General features: G+C 38.5%; 1 protein-coding gene and 1 long non-coding RNA gene across 19 annotated transcripts in view; one reads left to right on the top strand and one right to left on the bottom strand.

Moving 5' to 3' along the window:
• LOC120397864 overlaps positions 1-6,256 on the bottom strand; it is a 50,322-nt gene extending 44,066 nt beyond the window's left edge. For 3 of the 5 annotated variants that reach the window (XR_005594050.1, XR_005594048.1, XR_005594046.1), the window contains exon 1: positions 6,154-6,251. This is a non-coding gene — a long non-coding RNA (uncharacterized LOC120397864). Of the gene's footprint in view, positions 1-6,153 lie in introns of all 5 variants that reach the window. The other 2 variants (XR_005594047.1, XR_005594049.1) reach the window with 2 other exon arrangements.
• The window catches only part of CRPPA (CDP-L-ribitol pyrophosphorylase A), a 179,609-nt gene that overhangs the window by 68,199 nt on the left and 96,857 nt on the right, over positions 1-14,553 (top strand). For all 14 annotated transcript variants that reach the window (XR_005594041.1, XR_005594039.1, XM_039524446.1 and 11 more), the window contains exons 4-5: positions 5,825-5,929; positions 13,303-13,348. Coding sequence is in view for 12 of the 14 variants with exons in the window: in XM_039524446.1 (XP_039380380.1) it covers positions 5,825-5,929; positions 13,303-13,348 (151 nt within the window). In the remaining 2 variants the exon portion in view is untranslated. The remainder of the gene's footprint in view (positions 1-5,824; positions 5,930-13,302; positions 13,349-14,553) is intronic.

The following is a 14,553-nucleotide window of genomic DNA, read 5'->3' as shown; positions in this document are numbered from 1 at the left end:
ATAGATTAAATTCCCCCCATTATGATGTTTAATTAATACACTGCTAAAATAAAAATAAAATTTAATTTTAATTGTAAGCTAGTGATTTCAAAAATGTTCCTTCCTCAAACTCCTTCATCTATTTTAAGACAATAGGAAGGTTTACATCTTTCTGATCTGTGATTGTATATAGGAGAGCGAAGGTAAGACAAGATTATGACTATCAACAGATGGCTCAGGCAGTGGTGTTATAAGGAGGGCTTTGGGATGTTTGACCACTGGGAGGCATTCATGGACAGAGGACTGTTCTCATAGGGTGGACTGCACTTGAATAGGGAGGGTAATACACTTCTGAGATAGAGGTTGGTACAACTTATTAAAAGAGCCTTAAACTAGGAATTTGGGGGAGACAGTTGAGAGATGCTCATGCAATCTCCATGTCTGATTCGAATATTGAACAGGAGGAAAATCAAGTAAAGAGGATATAGCAATGGAGAAAGGAACAAAAGAGTGTAAGAGAGTGGACAACAAGAGGAATGATAGTGCCAGTACCACTAGCAGTAACAGGTAGGTGATACTGGCAGTGAAATGATTGTACCTAATTGGGCAAGGAATATGGGTGAAGCCAAGAAGAAACAACTCAGATGTCTGTACACCAGTGCAAGGAGCCTGTGTAACAAAATAGAAGAACTAAAAAAACTGGTGCAGGAAGTGAAACCAGATATTATAGAGATATGGGAAACATGATGGAATAGTAGTTGTGACTGGAGTATGGGTTTTGATGGATATGTGCTGTTCAGGAAAGATAGAAATACAGGTAAAGATGGTGGAGTAGCATTGTACATTAATGCCAAAGTAGACTGCAGAGAAATGAGAAGTGATGAAATGGATAAAACAGAATCTATTTGGGTCAAATAACTTTGGGGAAGAATGTATACAGAGGCTCCAGTGGGACAGTGCTTGGGATCTGCTACAGATCTCCAGGATCCTATTTGGATATATAGAGAGCACTTTGTCATATTTTTAATGAAATAAAGACTACTGGGAATTGTGTGATAATGGGAGACCTTAATTTCCCAGATATTGATTGGAGGGCAAGTACTATTTATAATTATAGGGCCCAGATATTCCTGGATAGGATGGATTTCTTCACCAAATAGTCACTGGACTAACAAAGTGATTTAGTGTTGGTAAGTAGCAAGGACCTCCATAGAACAACTGGTTGTAGAAGACAACCTTGGATAGAATGATCATGAGTTAATTCAGTTTAAACTAAATGGAAGGATAAACAAAAGTAGGTCTGCAAACAGGGCCTTTGATTTCTAAAAGGCAAACTTAAAAAAAAAAAAAAAAAGGGCGGGGGGGGGGGGAATCAGGGAAGTAGATTGGACTGAAGAAATCCAGAATCTGAATATGGAGGAGACTTGGAATTACTTTGTCAAACTTGCAGAAACTATCTGAAGCCTTTATCCCAAGCAAGAGGAAACAATTTGTAAGGAAAGGCTACAGACCAAATTGGATAAACAAACATCTCAAACGGGTTACTAAGAGAAAGCAAAAAGCCTACAAGGGATGGATCAGCAAGGAAAGCTACCTCTTGGAGGGCAGAATGTGTCGGGATAAAGTGAGAACTGCCAAAAGCCGGGCAGAGCTGGAGTTTACAAAGGCAATTAAAACCAATAGTAAAATGTTATTTAACCAGATAAATTTAAAGAAAACAGGGAAAGAAAAGTGGGACTGCTAAGGACTGAAGCTGAGGTGGGGATAAAAGATAATCCTGGTATGGCCAACAACGAGGTTTTAACAAATCTTCAAAATCAGAGGTTGTACCCTATGACTGGAGAACTGCAAATATATAGTATCTATATTTAAGAAAGGAAAAAAAAAGTGATCTGGGAAACTACAGGCCTGTTAGCTTGACCGCGACTGTATGCAAAGTCTTAGAACAAATTGTGAAAGAGAGAGTAATTAAAGACATAGAGGTGAACAGTAATTGGGATAAAATGCAGCACGATTTTATGAAAGATCATGTCAGACCAACCGGATCTCTTTCTTTGAGAAGATTAACTGATTTTCTAATCTGGACAATGGAAATTTAGTAGATCTAATCTACCTGGATTTCAGTAAAGCATTGATACAGTTCCACATGGGAAATTATTAGTTAAATTGGAGAAGATGGGGATCTAATACAAGAAGTGAAAAGTAGGTAAGGAACTGGTTAAAGGGGAGACTGTGATGGGTCATACGAAAAGGTGAACTGTCAGACTGGAGGGAGGTTACCAATGGAGTTCCCCAAGGATCAGTCTTGGGGCGCCAATCTTATTGAATATTTTCATTAATGACCTTGGCACAAAAAGTGGGAGTGTGCAAATTAAATTTGTGGATGACACAAAGTTGGGAGGTATTGCTAATAACAGAGGAGGACTGGAATATCATACAAGAAGATTTGAATGACCTTGAAAACTGGAGTAATAGAAATGGGATGAAATGTAATAGTGCAAAGTGCAAAGTCATGCACTTAGGGACTAGCAATAAGAAAAAGGTGAATGCACTCCTAAGATGCATGAGGTGATGTATTTCTGGTAGAGATAGAGAAGTGTTATTACCACTATACCAGGAACTGGTGAGACCTAATATGGAATACTGTGTGCAATTCTGATCTCCCATGTTTACAAAAGATGAGCTCAAAATGGAACAGGTGCAGAGAAGGGCTATTAGAATGATCAGAAGAATGGAGAACCTACTGTACAAGAGGAGACTTAAGGAGCTTGGCTTGTTTAGCCTAACAAATGAAGGTTGACGGGAGATATGATTGCTCTGTATAAATACAACAGAAGGATAAACACTAGGGAGGGAGAAGAGTTTTATTTAAGTTAAGGATCAATGTTGGCCCAAGAACATGTAGATATCAACTAGCCATCAATATGTTTACGCTTGTAATTAGAAGAAGATTTCTAACCATCAGAGGCATGAAGTTTTGGAACAGCTTTCCGAGGGGAGTAGTGGAACAAAATCCTAACTTGTTTCGAGACTGAGCTTGATAAGTTTATGGAGAGGATGGTATGATGAGGTTGCCTACAATGGCATGTGACCCATCCGCAAATATCTCCAGTGACATAGATAGGACAGGAGATGGGGTCCTATCTCCTATTCTCTGAGTTACTACAGAGAATTCTTTCCTATGCGTCTGACTGGTGGGTCTTGAATATTTTCTGAATCAAGTTCCTTTTCTTTTTAGTTGTGTTACACCTTATTTCATGCTCCTGTTTTATTTTCTTACCTAAAGCTATTAAAAATGGCTGTGGAAATATGCTGCTAAAATTCATCTTTTTAAAAAAAAAATTGGAGGGATGAAAAGCTTTTCTTGCTGGTTGCAAGATGATGACAGACTGGAAAACCAGTTATTATTATTCATTTAAATATTATGCTAAGAGACAATTAGAATTCCATACAGTTCTGTTTTCTTTATCTGATATATTCCTTCAGGCATTTCACAGATACCTTGCAAGAGATAGACTGGAACCAAGGGACTCTTACATCATGTTGTTATTTGTTAGAGGGCTATTCTACATTGGGAACTTAGATTGGCCTAGTTATGTCTCTGAGGGGTGTGAAAAATCCACAGCTGGAGAGAGATAGCTATGCTGACTTAACCCCTAGTGTAGACAGTGCTAGGCCTATGGAAGAATTCTTCCATTAACCTAGCTACTGCCTCTCAGGGAGGTGGGTTAACTACAGCAATGGGAGAATGCTCCTGTTGCTGTAGTGAGTGTCTACAATGAAGCTGTTACAGCTGCGCCACTGTAGCATTTTAAGTGTAGACATACCCTTACACTTAAACTTACTGAGGAAATACAAAACTATTGTGAGTCACATTATAGCAGTGATCGGCAACCTTTGGCACATGGCCCGCAAGGGTAAGCACCCTGGTGGGCTGGGCCAGTTTGTTTACCTGCTGCGTCTACAGGTTCGGCCAATCGTGGCTCTCACTGGGAAGTGGCAGCCAGCACATTCCTCGACCCGTGCCACTTCCTGCAGCCCCTGTTGGCCTGGAGCGGTGAACCGCAGCCAGTGGGAGCCTCGATCGGCAGACACAGCCGGTAAACAAACCGGCCCGGCCCGCCAGGGGGCTTACCCTGGCAGGCCACGTGCCAAAGGTTGCCGAACCCTGCATTATAGCATTGTTGCTCCTATCTTCTGTAATCAGCCTAATAGACTTTAAAGAAGTCTCACAGCTGACATGTTATGCTTTGTTGTTTTTTTCCTTTCCTAAATTGAACAAGAAAGAAAAGAAAGTGAAGGGGGGAATCTAAAATTATTGTATCAGGTTAACTTTCTCTGTTGCCCATAAAATTCTCAATTTCATACTCCTGCTTATGGTGCTTATATGTCAGTACTCAGGTATATGAGTATAAATAGTTTGGGTTTACCTCCTGCCCACTGCTGTGTTACAGTGTTCTGGTTTGGTTTTCCTCTTCTAAATTGCTGTCTGCTACATTTAATTGTGTAATTTTAACTACTCAGAGCTTGGAAGAAGAAAACTTTTTCCTAAGTATTTTACATGTGAACTCTTATTTTTAAATAATATCTTCAGAGTTATTCCGGAGCATTTGCATGGTATGAGTCATACCCTAGGTCAGAATTTAGAACCATTTATGTTAACTATATGTTCCTAAACTGAACATGATAAACAACTTCTCTACACTAAGCCTGGCACCTTTGCAATGCCCACCAAATTCAAGGAAGAATAATTTAATAGTGAAATTTGTGTATAGGAGGCCTGCTAGATTCTAGAGGTTTGGACACTTTGTGCTGCATGAGCAGTACAAGTAGAACATAATCTAGCCGCATGGGAATTTCCCCTGCAGTGCTGTCTCCTATGCCATCCTCACCCCTTGCATCCCTGTGCTGGAAGATGGTGCAGAGTTCTAACACAATTCTGAGCTGGTTTGTGGTCCTTTAGGGAGTGTAATATAGCCTAAGGGCTGCTTAACTTACATCAGGGCCAGTACAGCTTGAAATTCAGGGAGTCATAAACCTCAGTCCATGCTTTGTGATGAGTGTAGCTTGGCTCAGGGGAGAATCTGTCCCCTAATTTTGCTTTCCAGTCCTAATATTCTTGCCTTTCAAGTCCTCAATAATTAGATGTGCTCAGCTGCTTGGAGGGTATGAGGGGAGAAGAAGGGTGTTTTGGGAGAGTGCCGTTTCATGCTGATAGGAAAGCAAATGGAATTCTAGTCACTTGTTTTCATCTGAAAACTTGTGGATATAACATGGAGCTTTGTTACTGTAGGGTTCTGTATGTGTGTAAAAATGGGAACTAATAAGTGGGAGATGCACAGAGCTATAAAGAATATGGAAAATCTCATTTAATTCCCTTGCCCTCCATCTCCCACACGTCAAAAGACAAAAGGGAAAATGTATTTCAGTGAAAATGCCAATTCTTCCACTGCTAGGTAACCAGCTCCACGTCCTTTTGAAGTTTACTGTTAAACTATTTCCATAATTCCCTTTAGAAATCAAGGCCTTATCAGCAACTTTTCATAACTTCTGATCATCAAAGTTCAGTACCTAATGGTGTGGCAAGTCTGTCTAGACTCATGAAAGTCCATAACTTACTGGAGTCTGGCATAGTGTGAACAAGGTAGGCTTCCCAGAATAATTGTGCCAAAGCGCCTCAGTCCTAACCTACACGACTATTAAGGTGCCAGAACTGTGAATTGGATTGTAAGGACGCAAAATGTGGTTAAACTAGACAAAATATTTTGTTGTTTAGACCATTAATATGTTAATTATACTCTTAAATATAATAAAAACAAATTTGTTCTTGTTTTAATTGCTACAGTGTAGTGATTATGACCTGGATTATGGGACAGAATGTTTGCACTTGGCTCTAAAATACTGTAAAACAAATGCCAAACTTATTGAAGGATCGCCTGACCTCTGGAAGGTAAGAGCAATATTGATTTTCTTTTATTTATGTTTTTTAGTAAAAACACCACACCAGCTAAAATATCAGATAATTACAAAATATTAAAATTCCTTAAGATGTTACAGTAATTATGCCTTTGTTTTACAAGTTTAAAAAGTCTAAAAACTTGGGAATGGTTTATAACAGTTGATGAGTAATGTATAAATATAAAGATTGGAGGTATTTAAAGAAATAATTCTTACCCAATTAAGGGTTGTAGAAAGAAGTTATTCCTGTATTTGCAGTTCTTCGTGTAGATTGTCAATATAGAGTCACACTCTTGAGGTCTGCTGGCTTGGAACCCTTTGGAAAGTTCTGAATATTGTGAGGCTTTATGGAGTTCACCTTAAGCTTTGCAACATTCCATGAGAGGTCATCATATCAAGAGGTGTGACCCCCAGATGCAACCTTGTGTCCTTTTAATTCTTCAGAATCTTGAGTAGACTCCACAAGAGTGGGGATGGAAGCTGGTGAGTGTGAATTTGTGCCAACAAGGAACTTCAAAGAGTTCCATTTAAGATGGGTTGCTTCTTTCTGCTTACTTTATTGCCAATACAGATTCCCATCCTTAGGAAATTGATAAGCAGAAACAACTGTCTAAGGAGCTGGTTTTGAGGAGGAAACTTGGGGCCTGATCCAGTGCCCATTAAACTCAGTGGAGAGATTCCAGTTGACTTCAGTGGGTACTGAACAGTGACTGGGACTGCACTCCCAGAAGTAAGCATCAGATTTGGAAACCATATTAAGATAGCAAAGCTGCATAATGATGGGGATTGAGCTCCAGGTAGTGGCTCTCTGTGTTTATTTGGGTATATAGGTGGAATAAAACAGTAGCTGTCCCAAACTCTAGGTGCCCTTAACAGCTATTTAAAATGTAGCAGCCCTATAATATATAGTAGTAACTAATTAAACAGGACAGTAAGATGAGGGAAAAGTATCTCAGCCTCCTTAAATACTGTCCCCCCAAAAAGGTCTTCATCCACAAAAACCCAATAAAAAGACACTGAAGGTCAACACATTTGAGCTATTTCACATAAGTGAGAAACAAGTTCCAAAGCTATAGGGTCTTTTGGATAACTCGTTGACCGCAACCTCCTTTATATCAAAGGGACTCGATTTTGCCTGCCTCAATCGATCACAACCTTCGCAGTGTAGCATGAGGAGAGAAGTTGTCTCTCAGTCAAATATCAGGCCATTTAAGGCTTTATAGGTAAATGCAAACTCCTTAAACTCACTCAGAAACCAACAGGCAGCCAGTGCAGACCACATAGCACCAATGTTAACAGCAAGTAGGGTGACCTGATAGGAAGTGTGAAAAATCGGGATGTCGTGGGGGGTAATAGGAGCCTATATAAGAAAAAGCCCTGAATATCGGGACTGTCCCTATAAAACCAGGGACATCTGGTCACCCTAACAGCAAGGTTCCCTGCTTAAACATGCATTCTGTCACTTTGAGTTAAGATGCAGTCCCAACTATACCATTATAATCTAGTCTTAAAGTCACCAAGAAATGATTGACACAAGCAACGTAACATGGGAAAGAGAAGCCTTTGCTGCCACAAAGTACCAATAAAACCCAATAGATTTATGAACATTTAGGAGTCCTCAGATTTTTTCTTTTTTTTTCTTTTGAACAGATGCAGTTAGTATTCATTCATAGATAATATGGGCTCATTGGGCTTGGTTCCCCATTGAAGGAGCTCAGATGCCCTTCTAGGCTCCTTGGTCTTGACTTCATTTTGACTAGGGGAACTTGCCCAAGCACACCATCCATTTATGGTGCCAAAAAGAGAGGTCACTCACAGTAGATATTCATAATATGATCCTCCCTCTGCTTTCATACATGCTTTGACCAGCAGTGATATGGTTAATAATTCTGACCTTCAAATTATTATTATTTGGCATCTATTGAGTTACTATCTCCTTGAGTTGAAGAGGAGCAAATCATGCCTTTTGGCGCTATTGTTTTAGGCTCCCTACAATCTCTGACAGATGTCGCTGCTTTGGTGACACATGGGTTACTTTTTGGAGATTTCTTTGCAACCATAAAGATTAAAGATTTAGTTTTTAAAAAAATGAAATCTGAGAATCTGGAGAACAAGATGACATCTTAAAAGAGGTGGTGGCATGGTGTACCTGTTCTTTTGAGTCACCAACTTGAGCTCTGTGTAATTTATAGGGACCTTTTAACATCCAAGTTGATTGACTTGTTAGAAACCACTCTACAAAGTTAATAGGGTTACTTTGTTGTCTGTTCTTATGTTGTCATCTTATGATTTCCACCAAAACCATCTTCATAGTTATGATAAATGAAGGGAGAGGTAGCTCCCTTTTAGGGACACCCAGCCAGCCAGTTAGCTATAAAGTCCCTCTTGGTGGCTGTTCTCTGCTTGCTTTACCTGTAAAGGGTTGTTAAATACCACAGGTATTGGAAAGGGAGTGGGCACCTGACCAAAAGAGCCAATGGGAAGGTTAGAACTTTTTCAAATGGGGGCGGGGAAGCTACCCCTTTGTCTCTGTTGTTGTTCTCCAGGAAAGAGAGGAACAGGGAGCAGTTATGCTATGAAAAGCTTTAAGCCAGGTATGATCATAAATCATCAGATCATACCTAAAACTACTTATTTGGAACCCCCAGATATGTAAGTAGATCAGAAATGTTTAGAAAGACGGAATTAGATTTATTTCTGTTTATTTCTTATGGCTAGTGGCCTCCCCTGTGCTAACCCCAGATGCTTTTGTTTGCTTGTAATATTTAAGATGAACCCCCAAGAAAGGTATTTTGGAATTTTTGGAATTGCTCTTTTAAAATCTAGCAAAAGCCTAAGTTCCAGATATATTTTCTTTCTTTTTGTTTTTAATAAAATTTACCTTTTTTTAAGAACAGGATTGCATTTTTGGTGTCCTAAGAGGTTTGTGCATATGTTGTTTAATTAGCTGGTGGCAACAGCTAATTTCCTTTGTTTTCTTTCTCAGCTCTTCCCTTGGGGGGAGGGGGGGGAGGGCTTGAGGGTACTCCACAGGGAGGAATTCCCAAGTGCGCCTTCCTGTGTCCCAAGGGGGTTTTTGCATTTGAGTGGTGGCAGCATCTACCCATCCAAGGTCAGAGAGAAGCTGTAACCTTAGGAGTTTAATACAAGCCTGGAGTGGTCAGTATTAATTTTTAGAATCCTTTCAGGCCCCCACCTTCTGCGCTCGAAGTCCCAGAGTGGGGATTCAGCCTTGACAATAGTAAACATAATTATTACTTTGGTGATTTTGATAATTCTGTATCCTTTTGTTTAAGTTTCCCCATTTTCTTTTAGCACCTCAATTATTTTCTCCTGCTCTGATATCTGGGTTTTAGTGGAGGGTGAATCAAGCATGCCCTGCACTGCATTCAGCAAGATCTGAAACTTCTTTGATTGAGATCTCTTCAAACACTTATTCTATTGTGAAACCCACTGTTTACCATGTCTGATGATGACTGTAGATCCTTTGCTATTGTCAAGGTTGGTGTCGATTCAGATGTCCAAGACTGTGCCCCTGCAGCTTAAAGATATCATTGTTGGTTTTGGGTTTGTGAGGCATTATTCCTGGAGTCTTTTTGTCTCTCTATTGTATTTTTGTATGTTGCAATTTTCAGCAGTCTGTATTATTTTAGGATTCATAAGTACATTGCTAGGTCTGGAGCCAGTTCAAAACACATTTCTAATAAGATAGTAGTAAGTCTGAGATGAAAAGGTGATTTGTTGAACCTTCAGCACTACTTGTACAACTCTACCATTTTTAGAGCACAAACTTTCCTAACAAATTAACAGCAGAATTTAAGCCATTCCTTGTGCATTGGCTGCATAAAATAAAAAAAATATTAAAATAATTTTTAGGGAGAATATTTTTTCAGAAGCACAAAATCTCTTCCATTTGTTTTCTTATTAATCCTCTCTAAAGAACAGATTCTGCCATACTTCAGGCTCAGTCCTGCATTGTACTCATCATCTTGCAGAATTGTCCTCAGCTATATATTAAGATCTACATTAGCCTGTTACACACAGTGAATGTTTATTTTATTATGGTTACTGGCTTTTCTCTGAAGCTTTTTGGTGCTCTGATGAGTTATATCACACATGCCAAGAACTCATATGTCTCCAGAGAGATCAACATCCAGTCTTCTTACTTCCAACAGAGGAAAAGAACTCCACCCTAATGAAGGAGAACTGACACAATAATGAGGCTTCAAAGGGTTCTTGAAATTTCAGAGTATTTGGAATAGAATATCTTCAGCCTATTATCCCTCCTACGATGGGAAACAGTTTTAAAAGTAATTAAAAATGTGGAGGCAGTCTCTCTCTCTCTCTCTCTCTCTCTCTGCTCCACACATTTTTTTGTAGCGGTTTCTAGGTCCTTAGTTAAACCACAATCCATCAACTGATATTCCTTCAGATCACCTTTCTTTTGCCATAATCTTCAGTATCTATCTTTGGATTCTGTCTGAGAGAAATTGTCCTTTTTCCATTCTTTAATTCTTGCCAAGACATTTGTAGTAGTGTGGGCCAATCTCAAGGTACTCACCCAAAGGCTGCTACACTAAACAGATGATGAAATATAGAGCTGCTACTAACATAGAGAGGTCCATTAGTAAGCCATCTCTTCCATCCCACCTCTTGAGATCAGGGTGACTGAATCTAAAAGCCCTCAGGAAGATTCCTCATCTGTTGTTGCCTCAGAGCAGTTCTTCCATCTTGCCATCATCCTTTACTTATTTGGAATGCTATCTACCTCCCATTAAGTATGGCTTAACCTGATGCAATCACAGAAAAGGTGATTTTTACATGCATGTAGTACTGTTCCTTTTAATTACTTCAGGTCATTTCACCTGACTGTTATCTATATCATAATTGCTTATGTTTAATAACTACTCATGGCAACACTTTTAAATGTGAGCACTGCCTTTTTGCTACCTTTGTTCTATGCAGGAGCGGCGCCAGAGTTTCTGGCGCTCTAGGCAGAATTCAGGGGGCGGCATTTTGTGCGCTCTCCACGGGGCGCGTGAGAGCTTCCGGTTCCACTCCCATTGCGCTGCCGAAGTAGGACCCTCTGCCAAAATGCCGCAGGTGACAGCGGCAGTCATTGAGCTGCTCCATTGCCTGCCGCTGTTTTCCGTGGCACGTCGGCAGAAGGTCCTTCTTCAGTGGCGCGACGGGAGCGGAACCAGAAGCTCCTGTGCGCCCCATGGGGAACGCACAAAATGCCGCTGCCCGAATCCTCGTGCCCTAGGAGACCGCCTAGGGTCGCCTAATGAAAGCGCCGGCCCTGGTTCTATGAATGCTTTATGTATTATTAATTTTATTTTCAAGTTTGTGACATACTCATTTTTGGAGTGATAATCATTCACAAAGCTGAAAACAATTACGAGAGAAATCAGCAGAGCGAAAGAATTTAATCAGAAAAATGTGAATTATATTGGGAATTGCTTAAGAACATTTTACTAGATGCCCAAAAGGCCACAAATCCACAATTAGAGAAGACCACCATGCTGGTTTTAAAACCGACCTGGCTTAAAGGTCAAGTGAAGGCAGCTATGAAGAATTATATGTATAAAACCAATGGAAGAAAGGGAAAGTTGATAGTAATTCATATAAATGAGAAGCTAGGAATTGTAAAAAGTTCATAAGGGATGCAAAGGACACAAGGAGAAATCTATGGCCAGCAGAGTTAAAGGCAATAAGGAGGAGTTTTTAAAGTATATTAAGAACACTAAGGATCTTAGCAATGATATTGGTCTATTATTAGATGGAAAAGGTAGAATTATCAGTAATAATACAGAAAAGGCAAAAATGTTCAATAACATTTCTGTTCTGTATTTGGTTAAAAGCCAAATGATGTAAACATATCAGATGATGATGACATATTTTTCACTCTTACAGCAACTGAGGTTACTAAACTGCAGCTATTATAGCTAGACATTTTAAAATCAGAACTGGATAACTTGCATTTGCAAGCTTTAACAGAGCTGGCCGAGAAGATCTCTGGAACATTAATATTTATTTTTCAATAAGTCTTGGATCACTGAGGAAGTTCCAGAGAACTGGAAGAAAGCAAATATTGTGCCAATATTTAAAAAAGGGTAAATGGGATGACCCTGGTAATTATAGATTAATTATCCTGACATTAGTCCTGAACAAAATAACACAATGGCTGATAGAGTGCTCTATTAATACAGAATTAAAGGAGGGTAATATAATGAATGGAAATCAACATGGATGTATGGGCAATAGATCACTTTCATAGAATTGTAGAACTGGAATGGACCTTTGGAGGTTATCAAGTCTAGCCCCTGCAGTGCAGAAGGACCAAGAAAACCTAGACTGTGTATTTGTGATGGAGATTCCACAACCTCTCTTGATAACCTATTTCAGTATTTAACTATCCTTATAGTTAAAAAGTTTTTCTTAATGTCTAACCTAAATCTCTCTTGCTGCAGATTAAGCCCATTACTACTTCTCCTATCTTCAGTGGACATGGAGAACAATAGATGACCATCCTCTTTATAACAGCCATTAACATATTTAAAGGATGTTATCAGGTTGTTTCTCAGTCTTCTTTTCTCAAGACTAAACATGCCCAGTTTTTTAACCTTTCCTCATAGCTCAGGTTTTCTAAATCTTTTATCATCTTTGTTGCTTTCCTCTGGACTCTCTCCAATTTGTTCACATCTTTCCTAAAGTGTGGTGCCCATAACTGGACACAGTACTGCAGCTGAGGCCTCACCAGTGCCTAATAGAGCAGGACAATAACCTTTCAGAAGTGGTGTGCCGAGTCTTCATTTATTCACTCTAATTTAAGGTTTCGCGTGCCAGTAATAAATTTTAACATTTTTAGAAGGTCTCTTTCTATAAGTCTATAATATGTAACTAAACTATTGTTGTATGTAAAGTAAATAAGGTTTTTTAAATGTTTAAGAAGCTTCATTTAAAATTAAATTAAAATGCAGAGCCCCCCGGACCAGTGGCCAGGACCCAGGCAGTATGAGTGCCACTGAAAATCAGCTCGTGTGCCGCAGGTTGCCCAACCCTGATCTAGAGGATAACATGCTTGTTATGGCTCCCTAAAGAGTTACAAAACATGTGATAGTTTTAAATTAGCTCTAAACACATTTATATATTTAACAACGAAGTGTGATTCTATAGCATCTCTTGTGATTTTTGTAACTTATGTTCTCACATATGCCAATGGTATTTACTATAATTAAGAAATTGACTATATCATTTGTTTATGGTACTTCTAATATAAAGAATTGCCTTCAGGGCACTATTTTATTGGTTTTACATTCCTTCTTGCTCTGTTAAGTCTAATGAGGTTTTTCTGTCCTTTAGGTGACCTACAAACGGGATCTGTATGCTGCTGAATCAATTATTAAGGGTATGTGTTTTTCCTTGTGACTGTCAATTCAGATAATTCTCAAATCAAACCCAGAATTTAGAATAACACTATTTTAAATGTATCACCATAAGAAACAATAACCATACAACTGCTCTGGTTAGTTCTTTTAAAAATACCAACTTTCTATTATTTATTATTTATATGGTTGTAATGTTTATATATACATATATATATATGTTACTCATATTTGTAAAGATTAAAGAATATTTAGACTATAAAGAATATGTAGAATATTTGAAAAAATATTTGTGACTTTAGAGGTGAAAATGTTGTAAAAATATGGCTATTTATTATACTAGCAAGATAGTTCATTTATAACTTTTATATTGAGTACACACAAAGGTCAGTTTAAAATTTATAGAATGTTGGCATATATTTTTGTATATTTAGTGCTTTATACTGTACAGACAATAGTTTGTACTATTATTAGTAGTACAAACTGCCCTGCTTGACTCTTCTATGATTACTCTATTTTTTCCCTCTTTCTTGCCACCAATATTTAAAGGGAAACTGACAGGTAACATTTAAAGTGAAACCCAGATTTTTGTAAAAACAAGAATTTGCAAAATCTCAGTCCATTAGGAATGGTTCCACAAATTTTGTTTAAAATTTTATTGTTTTTGAAAAATAAATAACAATGTATGGTTTATGCCTAAAATATTGCTGCACTGTATTAGTGCATGAGAACTTTAATGTCAAATTAACTGGAATTTGTGACTTGGTAGAATCAGGAAGAAGATCAGACGATATAACTAGATAACAATATTCCTTTTAATTCCTGTATTTTGTGCCTAGGTATAATGTTTATGCTTATACTATAAATTCAAAGATAGAAAGTAATAAAAATGAGGTGTCTGTGCTAACAGAAATGCAAAAATTAACCAGATGATATAATACTGAAAAGTAGTTAGATTTTATTTTCAATTTGAATAATATAGGTCCAAATCCCACAAGCCCTTGTGCACATGCTTAACTTTAAGTATATGAGTACGCCCACTGACTTTAGCGGGAGTTCTCATATGCTTGCAGTTAAGAACAGGTGTGTTTGTGGGATCAAAGTCAAACTGGGGCAATAAACTGGTAACAGAACAGTATTTAAGGATTATATAATTAGTGGTCACATCCTCAGCTGGCATAAGGTGGCAGAGTTCTGTTGATGTGAATGGAGCTATGCCAATTTATGC

This window comes from Mauremys reevesii, linkage group 2 (assembly GCF_016161935.1).
Source record: "Mauremys reevesii isolate NIE-2019 linkage group 2, ASM1616193v1, whole genome shotgun sequence".
Lineage (NCBI taxonomy): Eukaryota > Metazoa > Chordata > Testudines > Geoemydidae > Mauremys > Mauremys reevesii.
Note: the sequence above shows the minus strand (reverse complement) of the source record. Positions and strands in the feature narration are given on the sequence as shown.